Source organism: Ovis canadensis, chromosome 16 (assembly GCF_042477335.2).
Source record: "Ovis canadensis isolate MfBH-ARS-UI-01 breed Bighorn chromosome 16, ARS-UI_OviCan_v2, whole genome shotgun sequence".
NCBI lineage: Eukaryota > Metazoa > Chordata > Mammalia > Artiodactyla > Bovidae > Ovis > Ovis canadensis.
Window position 1 is genome coordinate 50,855,314 of NC_091260.1, and position 20,342 is coordinate 50,875,655.

At 41.0% G+C, this 20,342-nt stretch overlaps 1 protein-coding gene across 2 annotated transcripts in view; it reads right to left on the bottom strand.

Moving 5' to 3' along the window:
- Positions 1-20,342, bottom strand: part of SLC1A3 (solute carrier family 1 member 3) — an 80,637-nt gene that overhangs the window by 40,143 nt on the left and 20,152 nt on the right. The window contains exon 3 of one of the 2 annotated variants that reach the window (XM_069555884.1): positions 15,132-15,269. In XM_069555884.1, the coding sequence (XP_069411985.1) occupies positions 15,132-15,269 (138 nt within the window). Of the gene's footprint in view, positions 1-14,685; positions 14,788-15,131; positions 15,270-20,342 lie in introns of those variants that run through there. The other variant, XM_069555885.1, reaches the window with a different exon arrangement.

The following is a 20,342-nucleotide window of genomic DNA, read 5'->3' on the forward strand; positions in this document are numbered from 1 at the left end:
GGAAATAGCCTTTCAGTAAAAATCTGACCAAAATCTGACTTTTCCTAATATTGACAAAAATCTCTTTCCATGGAAGAATCGCAGATTCTATCTTATCTTTGGTGTAAGTAAGCCAATGAGTAGATTGGCAGGAATAATGTGCCCAAGTAAAATTGATTAAATTCCTTTAATACATTTGATTTCTCTCTTTCTCTTTCCTGAGCAAACTTTGGAATCATTTTGAATGCCAAAGGTAATATTCCACTTAACAAAAGATATATTTGAATTTGAGTGTATCTTGATTGAATGTCAAGACCGAATACTTATTTGGAAGGATCAAGTATGCTTTGCTCCAGAGAAATTCATGGCAGCTAATTTTGCCTTTTGTATATTGAAAATAATTAAATTATTTCATTCAAGTCCTTTTAATAAATTGCATTATGACAGGCATGTGACTGAGAATACAAGTTGGTTAACAGTGAGTGTTAGTTGAGTACTCACAGAGTACTGTGAATACTCACAAAGTATTTTAAGAGGAAAATGGTCAAATTAGATTCTTACTTGGTGCATACAAAAGAAGAACCACATATTTCCAGTGGGGTAATTAATGAAAACCTAAAACTTAGTTATGCAGAGTCATGAAACGTTCTCTGCACCGCCTGTGTGTATGAAGTAAGTAAGCAGAGTTTAATTCCATTGCAACACTCACAAATGTATAGTTTATAATGATACGGTGTCATAAGGAATCTATATTTTACTAGGATAGATATATTTTGGCTAGTGACCCCAGGGTTGTGGACAGAAATGATTTCAACAAAAAATATCCCAAGGGAACAATTCTACCTCTGACCCTTACACTCCAATAGCCCAATAAACATGGATGGATGTAATATAAAATTTAAATTTAAATTCCCAACCATGCCTTTGTTTCCTTCATGTAGCAAAATTTGTACTCCACCAAGGCAAGAACTTTTGTACCTTTAAAGTGTCAAGAAATCTTTTTCTCTCCCCCCAAAATACCTCTTTGGGCATTATTTGTGAGGATGCTTGAAATAGACATACTGAAATAGAAAGTTTTCAAAGACTTAAGAAGCACTTGGAATATTCTCCTTTAAGAGACCACAAATATGAGACCACAGATTGTTTTCCTTCTAATATCCAAACCCATTTCCCAGCAGGGAGGTTAAATTGTCACTGTCAGTGTGTACACACAGATGCACAATGCTGGGCCAGTGTGGCACCTGTGGGGGAGCTTGGCTGCAAAGCTTAATCAGAAGGGAGACGCACTGTCTGCCTTCATGCAGCTTGCACTTGGAGAGGACATTGGCCCAGAGCCACCAAAAGCAAATCACAGGGCTGCAGAATGAAGCCGACACATACCAGAGTGCAGTTTGTCTAACCACAGAGGGGGCAGACATGACTAAACAATGTCTAACATTTAGATTTCCAAAGAGCTTGGGATATTTTGTTTATTTTTTGAGGGTTTTAATCTCATGGCCCTTGTGTGGATTTCAACACAGAAAGGATAATCTGAAACAGCAAAATAAACAGAGGAAACCAACTGTTAGTGAAACAAAAGCCAGCCCTTGTTATCAAGGATAGTCCATGTAATACTCTATCAGTGTTCTTTAAAATTCCAGACTTCCCTTGGTCAGACCAATAATCCATCCTGTCTCTGGCAGCAGCACCAATGTCGCCCTCTGAGACATCAACTTCAAAAGACCCAACAGACTTTAGTTTTCCCTTAACAATATAGCTTTGTTTCTTTAACGGGTGGTCAGTGGCTTATATTTCGCTGACACCAGTCTTTAAGGTTTTCTTTAATAAAACGCAAAGGAATAATTTGTAATTATCCTGCACATTACTTATACATCTATAAGAGTGTATCACCATCAATGCAAGAAATAGCTTGGGCTATAATTCTATTCAGGCATAAAAATGAGCAATAACCAGTACCATAACTAGCTCATCAAACAGAGGTAAAGCTCGTTCCTGGCAATTCAATAAATGAGATGGGAGCTGAATGAAACAACCCCCAAATTATTGAGAATGGTCAGTTGGCAGGCTTCACTTTTGCTTACTGATGGTCGAAAGGCAACAGAAGCCATTCTGCAAAGACACAGCTCAAAATTTGGGTTGGAGGTCTTTTTTTTTTTTTTTTAATATTTCTTTATTTGGCTGAACCGGGTCTTAGTTGCAGCATGTGGGATCTAGTTCCCTGACCAGGAACCAAACCCTGGTCCTCAGCATTAGGAGCACGGTGTCATAGCCACTGGACCACCCGGGAAGTCCCTGGATTGGAGGTCTTATGCATGCTTTAAAGGGAAAGATTCCTAAAAGAATGGAACTAAGGGGGTTCTTCTTAAATTCTGCAAGTGCGAACACCTAAGGAAGCAAACCCTTTCCTTCTGAGCTGAAAACAACTGACTTGGAATTATAGCTCATCATGCAAAGAATTAGAATGAATACATAATTCAATAGTATTGTAAAAGATCCGAACAGAACTTTCAGCAATGGGGGGCATTCTGTAAATTAAGATGTACCAGGCCACTGAAGCAGCTCATAAAAACCACTTCATACCAGTGAGATTTGTATCAGCACTCCAGTCTTAGCATCTACATTCCTTGGAGGAATCCAGAGGATCTCTGTCTGGCTTTAGTCCGTCTCTTCCTCTACCCCCACCCTCACCCCCAACCACCTCAGGGAAACCACAGGGGCCGTTGAAGAATGTCTCAGTTTGGAGAGATTTTAACATTCTGGATAACCCAAGCATCTATACTGCGATTTCCAAATGTAAATCCAGGCTCAGGGAGAAAGCTATCTGATTAAAGCAGTTTATGATGTCCTTTGAAAGCTGTGTGTAAAAACTCTAGCTATGGTAGATTGGATTAATAAGAAACCAAATATTTAGAATATTTAGACAGTATTTATAATGTCTCTTTCAAAAGAACATTAACATAGCACATCTTGTATGACTGATTCATTTTTGCTATACAATAGAAACGAACACGACATTATAAAGCAACTATGCTTCAAACAATTGACTTAAAAATCATAATTTTGGAGTGGAAGGTTACAGGGAGGTTCAAGAGGGAGGGGACATATGTACACCTATGGCTGATTCATGTTTATGTACGGCAGAAACCAATACAATATTGTAAAGCAGTTATCCTCCAATTAAAAATAAAAACTGGAAAAAAATTACATCTACCTTATTTTAAAAAATGTTTGTGTTAAAGATCATATAACATAAAATTTACCACCTTAACTATTTTTAAATGTACAGTTTAGTGGTGTTAAGTATAGTCACATTGCTGTGTCACCTGTCTTATTCTTTTAGTTAAGTTGATTTGTATTCACTATAAAAAATTAATACAAACAAAAAGTCATAATTGACGAGTCCACATACATTTTAAAGGATTTCAACAATTATTTTAGTACAACCAAAGATGTAATATTTGAACTTTATCTTTTTTGAAATGGAAAATTCAGTTATAATACAGAGACTTTTATGACTTCAAAAGTTTTAGCTAAAACATACATCTTCTATAGGTAAAAGTTAAACAACAACAACAAAAACCCCAACAAACCAAAAAAGACATGGTTAGTGTTGGCAAGAATATAGACAAACTGGAACCCCACCATGCAGCTGGTAGGGATGTAAGATGGCACAAATAGCACAGAACAGTCTGGCAGTTCTTCCAAAGTTTTAAGGAGAGTTATCATATGTCCCAGGAGTTCCACTCTGAGGTATATACCCAAGAGAAATGAAAACATAGGCCCAGGAAAGTTTACAGCAGCATTATTCATAAGAGCACCCTGCCTGTAACAGACAAAATCCCCGAAGTCTACCAAGTAGTGAATGGATAAATAAAGTATGGGATGTTCAGAAAATGAAATATCATTTGACCATAAAGGGGAATGAAACACTAACATGCACAGCAACAAGGATGAACTCTGAAAGAACTAGTAACAAAGGACCATATATCCATTTATATGGAATGTCCAGGATAGATAGATGCATAGAGAAAGGAAATAGTTTGGTGTTTGCTTAGGGCTGGAGAAATGGAGTAACTAGGGGGTGATGGCTAGGGAGTGTGGGGTTTTTTTCAGGGGGTAATAATAATGTTCTAAAATTTTAATGTGATGATGGGTGCACAACCTCATGAATACACTAAAAACCACTGAATTACACACAATAGGGGTAAATTGTATGTGTGTGAGTTACATTTCAGCAAAACTGTTAAAAAAATAAAAACCACTTTGAAATAAAATAAAGCTAAGTCTACCAATACCAAGAAATTATTTTAGGAATGTCATGTAAATAAAAACCGCTCTCTTTCTATTGTAAAATAGGCTTCTATCATTCCAAAGAACAACGGAAAGTAGTGATAGAGGCAAAGTTTGGCAACTAGGATGTTTCTAGCAGTTGAAAGACTGCTACACACTGCTACACATCCATCTTCACAGATGGAAAATGTGCTTCTATGGTGTATACAGCACTTTTCAGGCACTTGACCTCACTTGCTAGTTGTAAATTTAGTGTTCAGATGTTTATTTAATGGGAAATTATATAGTGACGTCAGTCACTTTCCCATAAAACATCTGTTTTCTGCTAAGATCAAATAATGATGCCACATGCCTAATTCAGAGGGGGAAAAAAAATGAATAAAATCAGTAGATCGAATTCTTTTGATTTTTCACTATAAATTTTTCTTCAGTATTTCTTGCCTCTACTTACGTGAATGCTAGCAGAAAAAGGACTTAAAAATTATGCATACCTAAATGATATTACAAACTTTGCAACTGTCAATCATGCTTTCGTTTAATAGCTTATACTATTCGTGGAAATATGCTTATAGTTTTGTTCCTATACTGCATAAGAGTCATATTTTCTTACAGTAAATGTATTCCTACATCATTCAATATGTAAGCATTTTGAATATACCCATGAGAGTGTTATGAGTTTCCAGTTTGTTATTCTTAAATATGTTTAAGAACTACTACATTAATGCCTGGCTTTAAGCCCAAGTATGTCAAAGGAATGCTTTCAGATATGTCATTAAGTATAGGTCCCAAGATAAGACTACCAAATTCTATTCTAAAATAAAAAAAAGAAGGCAAGATTCTAGTATAAAAGCTACAAGATTCTAGTATAGAAGCTATTAATGTTTCCATCTTATTTTTGAAAAAAACCTCTTTATTTTATATTGGAGTATAGACAAATTAATAATGTTGTGATAATTTCAGGTACACAGCAAAACAACTCAGCCATACATATATATGTATTCATTCTTTCCCAAACTCCAAAATACTTAGTGTGTAGGTAAGGTATGCTGATATTAAGGATTTTATGGTATACACCAACTCAGGAAAATTTGCGATATTCTTTAGGAAAGTTAGTTCTAAAATAATTGAAACTTCAGCTCTTAGCACAAATTCCTTTGAGAACAATGTGTTCAAATGATAGCTTAACAAGAAATAATCTATGTGAGATACCATAAAGCACAGAAAGAAATTCTGGAAAAGTTGTAAATTACAACTAGTTGAGGCAACAGTCAGACCATAGTACTTTTCAGAGTTGGAAGAGCTTTGGACAAAACACACAAAGTTATGTGTGCACACACATACTTGTATTGTGCTACAATGAAAAATTGTGTCCCCAAATTTCATAGCATCAACATTTTATTGCATTATCTTATACCAGAGATGTATCATGCTCTCAGGAAGCAGATTTTGGTAATTACTGTAAAGCAATGGTAGAGAAGTTTGTACCACAAAAGGAAAGAACTTGGTTGGCAACAATTTTTTAAAGTGACGGACAGCTCTTGGTGTGTGTGTGCACAGGGGTGGCGGAGTAGGACATTTCGGAAACATGAAACAAGTTAAAATTATCTTAAAATACCATTCCTGTCCTATGTGTTCTTTGCTCTTAGAAACATAACGAAGAATCTGGTATTTGCTTCAAAATAATCCAATGGTGGGAAGGCGTATAGGTGGGGGAGGGGATCTAAGGGTACTATAGACGAGACAAGATTTTGGGTATGTATATATTTATATTCTCCCTCAACTGCACTGACAAGTCCTGGTAATATACATGTCATTTCAACAGGCTGAATCTAGGAAGTCTGCAGTCATCTTGCCACCTTGCTCTTCCTTCTAAAACTCTTTCTAAATGGCTAGCCAAGAGCTTCTTCTGACTTGTTTACTTGCCCCCAGCATCACAGAGCTCAGACACTGGCCTCCCTTCATCCAGCGCCCTATGAGAGGAAACCCCCATGGTAATTTAGGGGAAGTTTCTTCCCTCCGAGAAAAACTCAGATGAAAACTCAAGTAATTGTTTAACAAATTAAACACAAAGACAGCAAAACCTATTTCCCCATACATGGGAGTCCAGGAAACGGACATCTGAAAGCAGTATTAACTGAAAATGTAGATGTTGCTGGGCTAGCAAAACAGGTTGCACTCATGGGTAGTAAACTGGCTTCCATCTGGGGTTTTTGTAAAGATCTTCCGTGTAGAAGCTAAAAAGAAGTTTATCTTGCCTAGAGAAACAAATTTGCACAAATACAAGACTCGGGAAGCTAGATTTTACACAGGTTCAAAATTGGCTGGATCATTCCAGCAGATCCATCCTTCAGCAGAAAATATCATCACCCCCAAAAGCCTTCTTTCTGTTTATCATGAAATCCACTAAACACTGAACAAAGAGAAGAGGTACTATCCCCTGAAGACATACAATCCATGACATTGTCACAGAAAGCCTTATCCAGCTATAGAAACTTTTCTCTTTCTGTCTCTATCTCTGTTTCTTTCTGCTGGCAGATACTCCAGCACCTTTTTACTTGGCTTTACGGGACATGCATAATTTATAACTGAAGGCAGTTTTCCCAGTCACTTTCAAGGTAAGCAGTTTTCTTAGCAGAAATCCATTCAAATCAAAGTTAATAAACTGGTTGTCTGTGTGTGTCCTCAAGCACAAATCTCCAGTCAGGATTCATCCTTGCTCTATTGAAAACCATTATCATATCAGCAGAATAAAAGCATCTGTTTTCAGCACCGCCCACAGACCTGCAGTTTCAGAGTGGTTTGAAAGAAATTACCAGATTGGTAACATAAGCCAGGGGTGGGGGGCGGGGGGCGGGGTTTGGGGATCTTGTTTTTCTTAGAGAATCAGTTCAGTTCAGTTCAGTCCAGTCGCTCAGTCGTGTCTGACTCTTTGCGACCCCATGAATTGCAGCATGCCAGGCCTCCCTGTCCGTCACCAACTCCCGGAGTTCACTCAAACTCACTCACGTCCATCGAGTCAGTGATGCCATCCAGCCATCTAATTTAACTTTGAAAGAAGCTTTAAATCTTTCTTTTTTAAATTTTATTAAAGAAACTTTCAAAAATGTCTTACAAGCCGGAACTGATCAAAACTGTAGGCTACCTACCTTGAAGCTGCTGAAATTTCACAGAGAAGAATTCCCAAGTCATAGAAGCCTAAACTTTCTAGGAAAGCTTTGAGCCTGGGGCTTATAATTTTTCAAGAACTGTTCGATTTTTTACCACAAAAACTTCTCCACAAACTTCGTTTCTGAGGGGTTAGGTGACCATAGGCTGAAATCCTCTGAGCCAGGGGTCTGTTGCCACTGATGACAGCTGACCCCACCCCAGTCGGTATGAGCAGAGGACTGGGTCTGGTGACTGCCCTGACCTGGTCATGTGACACCTGGAACACTGCGCTCAACTCTGGGAACACAAGGGGATGTGGAAGGCAACCAGGTGGGTGAAGGGCCTAGGAGGACCGGGCACCTGAGAAGAACTGGCAGAAAAATTCGAGGCTGTGCTCAAGTGCTTTCCTGACACTGTCCAAACTGTCATCCTCTATTTCTCCCTGGACCTCACAGGAGACAAGTTCAACTTAAGCTTGGACTATGGACGCACAAAACTTTCAGGCAGCGGCTGCAGGTCGCTTTTCAGGCTGCCTGCAGGGTGCAGGGCAGGGGGCTGCCACTCTGGGTGCTGGACTGCCCAGCACGTCCTCTCCCTGCCGTCCAGCTCAGAGGGACCTAATCTCCTGCGCCCCCCACTGAGAGCCGAGAGGCTCTGTTCCCAGAGGGAGTTGCTGTGGCTGAAACCCTGTCAGGCGCCTCTTCCCTCTATGAGGCCACACATCCCAGGGTTACTTTTGCTGGGAGCTGCCCAGGGCCCAACCTCCGGCTCTTGCAGTGTTTAATGGTGAGCCAAGTGTAGGAATAACAACCTAAACAGCTTCTTCTCTGCTAGTAGAGTTGCTTCCTGACTAGGGAGCCTGAAACCTGGGGAGTACAGTTGGCCTCTTTGTCCCTCCCTGGGCTCTTCCTCCCTGGATCACTGTCCCCATCCATGAGACTGCCACTGCAAGTCTCCCACCAGACTCTGAACTCCTTAAGTCAGGGGTTTTGTCTTCCTCATTTAAAAAAAAAAAATCTTTTTTTTTTGGCTGTGCCTTGAAGCATTTGGGATCCTACTTAGGCGACCAGGGATGGAACCTGTACCCCCTGCAGTGGGAGTGAGAGGCTTAACCACTGGACTGCCAGGGAAGTTCTGTGTCATCCTCATGTCCTAGAAAAGTGTCTGGTACATTAAAATTAAAAAAAAGTGCTTATTGAATGAAATTATTTGTGATGGAAAGGTAGATATTTTCTGGGACAGCTAGACTTAAATAATTTGGTCTACCTCTTAACAAAACCCAAATCCACTAAAAATAAATAAAGAGTATTTAGTTTCCCAGATTTCCTTTCTACAGGATGCAAAAAAAAAAAAAAAAAAGCCAGGTGATCTCTTCAGCCCTCAGGTGGGTCTTCCTATTATATCTTACAATCTCTCTGTCTCTGTGGATGTAATTCAGCCTCCCTCCCCATGTTTGTCAACAGATCTAGAGAGAAAATGAAGTGGGGCCAACCTGCTGGCTTCAAGTGAACTGGACCGAAGTTGCTTTCTGGGTGGCTTGTTTCTAGGCTGCCAAGCATTGTGTCGAGACAGACTCCACTTGTCCAATTTTTGATTAGCCAGGAAGGCTCCGCTTGTGGCATATAAGCAGCAAGTAGACTCTGTTGCCCTGTGGATTCCAGGGTGCTGCACACTGGGGCCTCGTTGCTCAGAAAGGACTGGGCAGTTGTATAACCAATGATAATATTTAGAATGATGCAGCTGTAGTAAGGTCATCCCGTCCCACACTGCAGGGCAGAAACCAGTCCCTTCCAGTGGAGAGGAAGGAATTCTCCCTGGCTCCCAGTTGCTACTCGATTAACTTCATGGTTTCTTTAATCAACCTTTAATAGGAAAATGATCACTGTGAAGACCACAGACAAATAAAATGTAAGGAATCTGGAGGCTTAGTTACATGCCCCTGAGCTGAAGTGCTCTCTTCTTGTTCTAGAATTTTTACTCATACTCTGTGGACCAGGACAGCTCTTACTGCTGCTATCCTTACCACCAGTAGCTACCAGTAACTGAGCATGTACAACCTAGACAGCACATTAAAAAGCAGAGACATTACTTTGCCAACAAAGGCCCGTCTAGTCAAGGCTATGGCTTTTCCAATAGACATGTATGGATGTGAGAGTTGGACTATAAAGAAAGCTGAGCACCGAAGAATTGATGCTTTTGAACTGTGGTGTTGGAGAAGACTCTTGAGAGTCCCTTGGACTGCAAGGAGATCCAACCAGTCCATCCTAAAGGAAATCAGTCCTAAATATTCATTGGAAGGACTGGTGTTGAAGCTGAAACTCCAATCCTTTGGCCACCTGATGCAAAAAACTGACTCATTTGAAAAGACCCTGATGCTGGGAAAGATTGAAGGTGGGAGGAGAAGGGAACGACAGAGGATGAGATGGTTGGATGGCATCACTGACTCAATGGACATGGGTTTGGGTGAACTCCAGGAGTTGGTGATGAACAGGGAGGCCCGGCGTGCTGCAGTCCATGGGGTCACAAAGAGTGGGACACAACTGAGCTGAACTGAACTGAACTGTGTGCCAAGCATAAATCCTCAGAACAGATCCATGACACAGACACCATGAATGAACTCAGTTTACAGAGAATGAAAAGAAGGCTCAAAGACACTCCTCCCCACCACAGATAGATATATTTCCTTCTTCAATGAAATGTATGTGTAGGGGGAAAAGGGAAAGAAATCTACACTCCCTTTTCTTGTACATAAGCGCCTGGAGTATTTCATCAAGGCCTCAGTGATACCCCTCAGCCACGACAATGTATCATTTAAAATAGTAAATTTTTCTTATGTGTTTTGGCTTTCATTTTTGCAAGACCTTCACAAAACCTTCATATGTCCAAGAACCAAGAATCGTCTAGCTCATTGCTTGCCCTCTTGTGTTAAAAGAAATGACAAAACTTTAGATCGTTCTTCTTGTAGCTGTCTTGTCTTTGACAATAAGGGGCCATATTTTGAGGTTCACCATTCACTGTCTCTACTTCTGTTTTCTCAAGTAAGGGAGCCCTTTGCTGAATGGAGCTTGTTGGCTTCACCTATACTGAAGTCCTATATTTCACTGAATTCACAGGTCTACAGATTTGGAAGATCATTTGTCAAAAGGGATGCTTTTCCCTTCCAGAAAACTGGAGACACAGAAGATTTCTTGTAGGGTAAGAGGTTGAGCAGGAATCACTCAGAATGAGAAAAGAAAGCACTAGTTTTCTGAAAAGAATCCAAAGTAAGGAGGAGGTGAGGTGGTAGCTATATCTACACAGAGCAACCTGAAATGGAGTTTAACTATTATCTAGTGAATTTAATCAGGGTTAAGTCAGTCAAACCAACTCATATTTCTGGCATGAAATATCCAGTCTGGCTGTCTATCTTGACCAAATCAATAGAAATTGGTGCCAACTCCCCATTTTATTGTGTGGTACGTTGGCACAGATGTATTCCTTTTGTTCAAAAAAATAGGTACTTGAGTACAAATCTAGCCGTTAGGCTTTCTCCCGGCTTCTCTCCGGCAGCTTCTGGAATGCTAATACATACCGAGGATGTTCGGAAGGATTGAAATTTCAAATTTGAGAAAAGGAGAACATGACTTACAGGGTCTCTAGTGCCACAATTCACCAAGAGGGAAGTTCCAAGTGTGAAAATCCAACTTAAATTTCTCAGAGTTTCAGTTCAGTTCAGTTCAGTCGCTCAGTCGTGTCTGACTCTTTGCGACCCCATGAATCGCAGCATGCCAGGCCTCCCTGTCCATCACCAACTCCCGGAGTTCACTCAGACTTTACATGTGATTAAAAACATACAGAACCAGGCTTCTCTGGTGGCCCACTGGTCAAGAATCTGCCTGCAGGCACAGGAGTTGCAGGTTGGATCCCTGCTCTGGGAAGATCCCACAGGCCGTGGAGCAACTAAGCTCATGGGCCACAACTATCAACCCAGTATTCTAGAAACTGCGTACACAACCACTGAAGCCCATGCACTCCAGAGCCCGTGAGCCACAGCCACTGAGCCTGAGCTCTAGGGCCCAGGAACTGCAGCTATTGAGCCCACCTGCCACAACTGTAAGCCCACCTGCCGAAACCACGGAAGCTCATGCACCCTACAGCCTGTGCTCCACAAGAGAACCCACAACAAGGAGAAACCTGCACACTGCACCCGAGGTTTCTCCACAACTAGAGAAAAGCCGGTGCAGCAACGACCACCCAGCACAGCCTAAAATATATTAATTAACTAATTAAAGAAAAAACAACACACAGAACCTTCTAAAACAAAATGCAGGCAATGCAGTAAGGGTTTCATGCATTCCAAGTTCTGTCTGCAAAGACCCTGGGACTGACTTTTGAATTTAAAGAGTGCTGAGTTCTCGTGTTCCCAATGGGGGCCGAAAAGGCCAGCATGGCCAGGACACAACACACTTATAACACAGAAGATGGAGAGATTTTCCAAAAGTTGCTTGTTTAGTGGCATTCAGTAGCTGATTCCATGTTAAGTTAAGCTTTGACAAGGAACTGCCAACAGTGCAATAAGGCAACATATGAAACCCGGCGATAGGCTGATGCATGCACAAGTCTATCAGTGCGTTCTTATAATTAAGAGCACCAACACTAAAACCTGAGTCCCAGTGTTGGTAGCCTAAGTGTTGGACTGAGCCTGCAGATGTGCTTTGTTTGGCTTGCACTGTTTTGTTCTGTTACCTATGTCAAGGTTTAAAAACATCTGGCTTCTGGACTTCCCTAGTGACCCAGTGGTTAAGAATCTGCCTGTCCCTGCAAGAGACATGGGTTCAATCCCTGGTCCAGGAAGATCCCACATGCTGTGGAGCAACTAAGCCTGTGTGCCACAGCTACTTAGCTCATGCTCTAGAGCCTGTGCTTTGCAACAAGAGAAGCCATTGCAATGAGAAGCCTGCTCACTTCAAGTAAAGAAAGCCTGTGCAGAGCAGTAAAGACCCAGCACAGCCAAAAATAAATGAATTTTTAAAAAATCTAGGTTCTTATCAATTTTTGGATTTCTGGATTCTTTCGAAAAATTGGAAGACTTGGCCCTTATTGACACATGGCAACAACTGGATGGAGTTGATAGTTTTCAGGTCATAATCACCGCCTTTCCTTCCTTTGTCTACACTGTTCTGTAGTCGCTTTCTATTTATCATCACACTCATCCCTGCTACCTCTCCCACTGAAGAGAAATATTTCCCTGTATCCATGACTCTATCAAGTAGGAAAACAAGAAGGAACCTGAAAGGAGAGCTTCATATATGAAGATCCCTCACCTGCTTGGTCACTGGAGGCATTTGAGCTTGCTTTTCCATTCTCAAATATTGGGCCCTCATTTTGTCCTCTCCCAACACATTCTCCAGGAATGCTTCCCAACACATTCTCCAGCAATGCCTCCCAACACACACAGAGATCCTCTTGTGTACGTGTAATTTGCAAAAGTCCCCAAAGGGGACCTCCTTATTTACACTGGATTACATGCTGCTTTGGTTTAGAATCACAGCACTTCGAATCATGAAAGAAATTCTTATTGAATCTATCATTCATTCCAGTTGATCATAAGTATCTAAATTATCATGTAGCTTAGAAATTATTTCTTTGAGACTAACACCTTGAAAAGATCTTTAGCAAATGTAATTATGTCCCTTGCCTTAACAGTCCTAGAAAAGAACTGAGATTTTTTTAATGGTCCCAAGTGGTGGCATCCCCAACTTGCAATTAAGTTACCTTTTAAGGTTCATTTTATACTGGTTGTTCAAAGTTTAAAATTCCTTTCTCTTTAACACCAGTATCATAAATGTTGATAATTTCTCCAAGGTTTACACACAGTTTCTTTTTAACCAAGCAGAGGGACTGCCTCATAGTGCTGTTGTTTTTTCCCTGAAAAATTACTCAACCAAAGTTCTTATTCCTGCAACAAAGTTGATGTATTAAGTATGAGAAAACACTAGGGAGTTCTACTTCAAAAGCTTGCTAAAGGGAACTAATATTTTCTCTAGTTGTACTGAACAAGGGCTCTCCTCTTATAAAGGGTAACACAGTGGGGTTTTTTTTTTTTAAAGCACAATTATCAGAAAGCAGAAATCTCTAAACACTGGCCTCACCATTGAAGAGAGAGCATAAAGGAACAGAGGACCCTCAGTTTGCATCCAGGAAAACTGCAGGTACTCAATTCAGACTCTAGCCATAGGGTAGTGGGAAGGGACTCCCTGTTCCACTAAACCAAATGGTGGATATGAGTTCTGTCCTCTGAGTGCTTGCTGCAAGAACTTGCTTCCCAGAAAAACGGCAGCAAATGCATAATGAGGACGTGCCCTCACCTCAGTATGAATGTAGCTTCTCTGATAAGAATCGTGGCCGGCTATGATTACCTCTGGTCAGCAATGGGCCAGACCAATTTCAAAAACAAGTACTCCAAATCATCCTGTCTACATGACTGTTTTATGGGCAACTCATCCTCCAATGGGAGCTTTATGTACATGCAATCACTTGTTTGAAGACCTGGGCGAGTGGAAGCCGGCAGAGATCTGCAAGGCATTGGGGAAAAAAAAAGAAACTGACGTAGTTTCTGTTCCAAGTAATGGCCAGCCCTCCAAGGCATGAAGCAGTCAGAATCTTGCCTCAAGACTTTTGAGTTGTTCTATGAAGGTCTTTTTACACAGAGATCTTGAAAGGAGATTATAAACATCCTTGCGAACTCCCTGGGAGGTGAAAAGATGCTGAGAGCCAGCTCACAGAATGATCTGCCTAAGGGTGGACAGTAAGCCAAGGACGGAAAAGAAAACAGGGCTAGTAATACCTGAGGTCTGGGCTTGAGCTACAAACCCAGAAACCATCCTGCTGGGGGTAGTGTCTACGGATATTCCTTCTCCAAGTCAGAGATGTGCTGTGGGGAAAGAGAACAGTGGGCAGGGAGGAACGTACAGAAACATTTTTCTGAAAATTTTAGCTCTGTTCGTATTCACCAATCACACGTACTCTTAAACCGTTTCCCACGCAGGCTTAAATCGTTATTTCGCGTTCATAGAGAATAAGAATCCTATCCTGCCAAGCTTCCACGCCTCGACATACAAGTGTCAACTGACAAAGTGTCTGGATGGGGAAATCTCCCACCCCCTCCCCATTCTCCCACCAGCGTAAAAGGCAACGGGGGTGGGGGACAATGGAGAAGTCATGCGGGTTCACCAGGAAAAGATACAGTGTTGGTGGCAGGAGAGTTGGTGAGTGTGTCGTGGGCATTACCTCTTGATGAGGCTTCCAAGAAGGCTCCCGCTCAAGTCGTGGTGGCTCTGAGAACAAGCATTCTTGCATCAATAGCTAATAGGCTGTCCAACCAGATGTTATCTGGGTGGGATAAGAGGGTGAGAAAACAGACCTGTTGTACGCTGTTGTCAACTACATCGCTGTGGGCAGAGAAGGCTGGTGGTGTAGTGTCTAGCAGGGTGCCTCTTTCGTAGTGAGGCAGACCAGATTACGTGGCGGTTCAAATCCGTTTCCTCTTGTGATTGGTAAAATACGAAAGTTATAATCATTCATGCATTACTGAAGCCTCCTTTCCATCATTTTGAAGGGACTTTTATTTTCTAGAACAGAGCATGCATCCAGCAGAAACCTAAAGCGTTTGTTTTTCTAAGCGATCTTTGGCAATAAGCACACATGAAGAAACAAAACAAAACTGCATAGGGTACCTGTGACAAGACTGGAGATGATGAGTGGTAACACCAGCATCTGTAGCATCCTCATCAGTAGCTCCCCAGGAAAAGAGAAGTACTTGACTTCCCGGTAGCTCATTCTGTATGGTCGGAGGGTAAATCCAAGGATTGTACCTGAAGGAAAAAGAAAAACAAGGAAGAAAAGTTGAGTCTTTCTTGAAAGTGTAACAAGCCTAGAAAACTATGCAAGAATTTGGCTGGTGATCATGCCTGTCTAACAAGAATCAATTTATTTAAGCAGCAAATATTTGTGCTGCTTTGCTGCAAGGGGTGTTGCCTGCCTTTTCAACCATAATCTCAAAGGGTCTGGCAGAATTCAGGGCTTCAAATAGAAGTTAGAGAAAAAACATGTTCCTGGTCTTAGCCAATGAAAAATTTCTTTGTCTACCTTGCAACCAATTTTGACATGGCCCAGGACAAAGACTGGGGCATATCTAGGAAACAAAGGATGTTCCCATACACAAGGCAATACAGGGGGAAAAGGCTTATTATATTCACGTTTCTTTGTAACAACAGATGTTAGAACTGCTGGCATAACCATTTATAAAGGGTAGTGTAATTTTGTTTTTTACAATTAAAAAAAAAAAAACTCCTCTTGCTCACACTGTGAATCCAGTTTCATCATCCCCCTATCTACACCCCACACTTTCTGTCTACGTGGTCCTGATATTGCCTTGGCAACTATCCTGGACTTGCTAGTTGCTGGCCAGAGAGGATTTCAAAATTACCACTTTTTCCAAAAATCTTCCCTGAAAAACTTAGGGGATAATAGGAGAGAGAGAAAGCAATTTTTCCCTTAATTTGACTCTGCTCCTGGAACTTCAAAAAATATCAAAATGAAGTACTCTGTGATGCTCTGGTGGTTAAGAATCTGTCTGCCAATGCAGGGGACATGGTTCAATCCCTGGTCCAGGAAGATTCCACATGCTGAGGGGCAACTAAGCCTGTATACCACACCTACTGAGCCCACACTTTAAGGTCCATGAGATCATCTACTGAAGCCCGCACACCCAAGAGCCCGTGCTCTGCAATGAGAAGCATGCACTCTGCAACTAGAGTGTAACCCCCGCTTGCCACAACTAGAGAAAAGTCAAGCGAAGCAATGAAGACCCAGTGGAGCCAAAAATAAATGAATAGAATTTAAAAATATTTAATAATTTATATGCAAATCAAATTATGCATGATACCATTGGAAATGTTTAGAAATTAACAAATGTAGTGAATAAATTCACTCCCTCTCCCCTTTCCCTAATTAACTTTCCAGACTCCACCTCAGTTCAGTTTAGTTCAGTCGCTCAATCGTGTCTGACTTCGAGACCCCATGGACCACGGCACACCAGGCCTCCCTGTCCACCACCAACTCCCAGAATTCACCCAAACCCATGTCCATTGAGTCAGTGATGCCATCCAACCATATCATCCTCTGTCGTCCCGTTCTGCCCCCGCCTTCAATCTTTCCCAGCATCAGGGTCTTTTCAAATGAGTCAGCTCTTCTCATCAGGTAGCCAAAGGATTGGAGTTTCAGCTTCAACATCAGTCCTTCCAATGAACACCCAAGACTGATCTCCTCTAGGATGGACTGGTTGGATCTCCTTGCAGTCCAAGGGACTTTAAGAGTCTTCCCCAACACCACAGTTCAAAGGCATCAATTCGTTGGCACTCAGCTTTCTTTATAGTCCAATGCTCACATCCATACATGACTACTGGAAAAGCCATAGCCTTGACTAGACAGACCTTTGTTGGCAAAGTAATGTTTCTGCTTTTTAATATGCTGTCTAGGTTGGTCATAGCTTTTCTTCCAAGGAGCAAGCATCTTTCAATTTCATGGCTGCAGTCACCACCTGCAGTGATTTTGGAGCCCCCCAAAATAAAGTCTGACACTGTTTCGACTGTTGCCCCATATATTTGCCATGAAGTGATGGGACCAGATGCCATGATCTTAGTTTTCTGAATGCTGAGTTTTAAGCCTGTTTTTTCACTTTCCTCTTTCACTTTCATCAAGAGGCTTTTTAGTTCCTCTTCACTTTCTGCCATAAGGGTGGTGTCATCTGCATATCTGAGGTTATTGATATTTCTCCCGGCAATCTTGATTCCAGCTTCTTCCAGCCCAGTGTTTCTCATGATGTACTCTGCATAGAAGTTAAATAAGCAGGGTGACAACATACAGCCTTGACATGCTCATTTTCCTGTTTGGAACCAGTCTGTTGTTCCATGTTCAGTTCTAACTGTTGCTTCCTGACTTGCATACAGATTTCTCAAGAGGCAGGTCAGGTGGTCTAGTATTCCCATCTCTTTCAGAATTTTTCACAGTTCATTGTGATCCACACAGTCAAAGGCTTTGGCATAGTCAATAAAGCAGAAATAGATGTTTTTCTGGAACTCTCTTGCTTTTTCGATGATGTTGGCAATTTAATCTCTGGTTCCTCTGCCTTTTCTAAAACCAGCTTGAACATCTGAAAGTTCATGGTTCACGTATTGCTGAAGCCTGGCTTGGAGAATTTTGAGCATGACTTTACTAGCGTGTGAGATGAGTACAATTCTCCAGTCCTGCGGCCACTGCTGAGTTTTCCATATTTGCTGGCATACTGAGTGCAGCCCTTTCACAGCATTATCTTTCAGGATTTGAAATAGCTCAGCTGGGATTCCATCACCTCCACTAGCTTTGTTCATAGTGATGCTTCCTAAGGCCCACTTGACTTTACATTGCAGGATGTGTGGCTCTAGGTGAGTGATCACACCATCGTGATTATCTGGGTCGTGAAGATCTTTTTTGTACAGTTCTGTGTATTCCTGCCACCTCTTCTTAATATCTTCTGCTTCTGTTAGGTCCATGCCATTTCTGTCCTTTATCGAGCCCATCTTTGCATGAAATGTTCCCTTGGTATCTCTAATTTTCTTGAAGAGATCTCTAGTCTTTCTAGTTTTCCTCTATTTCTTTGCACTAATCACTGAGGAAGGCTTTCTTATCTCTCCTTGCTATTCTTTGGAACTCTACATTCAAACGGGTATATCTTTCCTTTTCTCCTTTGCTTTTCACTTCTCTTCTTTTCACAGCTATTTGTAAGGCCTCCTCAGACAGCCATTTTGCTTTTTTGCAATTCTTTTTCTTGGGCATGGTTTTGATCCCTGTCTCCTATACAATGTTACGAACCTCCGCCCATAGTTCATCAGGCACTCTGTCTATCAGATCTAGTTCCATAAATCTATTTCTCACTTCCACTGTACAATCGTAAGGGATTTGATTTAGGTCATACCTGAATGGTCTAGTGGTTTTCCCTACTTTCTTCAAGTCTGAATTTGACAATAAGGAGTTCATGATCTGAGCCACAATCAACTCCTGGTCTTGTTTTTGCTGACTGTATAGAGCTTTTCCATCTTTGGCTGCAAAGAATATAATCAATCTGATTTTGGTGTTGGCTGTCTGGTGATGTCCATGTGTAGAGTCTTCTCTTCTGTTGTTGGAAGAGGGTGTTTGCTAACCCTTGTCCCCTGAAATGTGCTTATTTCATTATTATAAATATTTTAAAAAATTTTGCCCTGTTATTACTAAAACATGTGAGTTATAGAGAAGTACTGAGTAGTCTAGAGGCTAGAGGTTGGGGAAGTGAATACTGTGTAGACACAAGTTTTTCCAAAGGAAGCAATCTTTCCTTTAAGGAAACTGAGCCATCCTAACTTCTTATAAAATGAGACACAAAGTTCATTTCAGTTGTTACTGTAACTTCCAATTTCAATTCTTGGATTCCAGCAGCAATGAAGTATCCATTTGATTATATACTGTGATATCCCAATCATGAGCTGAATCTATGATATCTCAATTATGAGCTGAATCTATGTTTACTAGAAAATCCAGCTGACCCAGTTTTCAAGACATTCAGAAAAATATCCATTGCTTTCCCTCAGTATAACAGTAACATGTTTGATATAGAAAAGTTGATTGGGAAAAGGTAGAAAAGTCCAGGCAAAACACTGCCTTTATTTGCTTTGCCATTTAAACAGCAAATAGCTAATGCTTATTGAGGTCTTACTATTTGCTAAACATTGCTGTTAAGTGCTTACCTGTATTTAGTTACTAAGTAGTACCCAACTCTTTTGAGACCCCACAGACTGTAGCTTGCCAGGTTCCTCTGTCCATGGGGTTTTCCAGGCAAGAATACCGGAGTCGGTTGCCATTTCCTTCTCCTTCCTTTCCTGGCCTGTATTAGTATATTTAATCCTCAAAAAATTCCCAGGAATTATGTACTAATTTACCACCAATTTGCTCACAGAGAAATTTAATCACAGTGAACTTAAAACATTGTCCAATTTCAATAGCTCTTCCATATCAAAGTTAAACAGTCACTGAAGTGGCAGAGCTGGGAGTTAAGCCCAGGCAGTTTGGACTCAGATCTCCTGTTCCTGACTACATTTCATTCTCCTGCCTCTTCAGGAGGGCAGACAACCACTGTTAGTGCTTCTGTGAGTTTCCTCCCAGAATGTTCCCATACAGAGTGAAATATATTGAAATCATGAAGACAATACTTTTCTATATACGGTTACTATTAAACAATACTTTTAAGCCTCATGATAACAGATCTAATGATTGTATCAAAATGTATCTAATATTTTTTTTGTTGTCACTTTGTTGTTTCACATTTTTCACTTTATGAAAAACTCCATTATGAATATATGAAGGCTGGTTTTTATCTAGGAATATTTTGCTTAGCATGGTTCAGGGAAAGGGAACCTGTGCGTTAAAGAATCTGGCTACCAGGTGGGAAGAGGAGAGATTGAGGTGAGAGAGATTAAGATGTATAAACTTCCAGTTACAAAATAAATGAGTCATGGGTATGAAATGTACAGTGTAGGGTAATATAGTTAATAATTATATAATATCTTTAGTAAAATGACAAATAGTAACTAGGCTTACCATGCGGATCATTTTTAAATGTATGAAAATACCTAGATAGTATATTGAAAAGCAGAGACATTACTTTGCCAACAAAGGTCTGTCTAGTCAAGGCTATGGTTTTTCCAGTGGTCATGTAGGGATGTGAGAGTTGGACTGTGAAGAATGCTGAGTGCCAAAGAATTGATGCTTTTGAACTGTGGTGTTGGAGAAGACTCTTGAGAGTCCCTTGGACTGCAAGGAGATCCAACCAGTCCATTCTGAAGGAGATTAGCCCTGGGTGTTCTTTTGAAGGAATG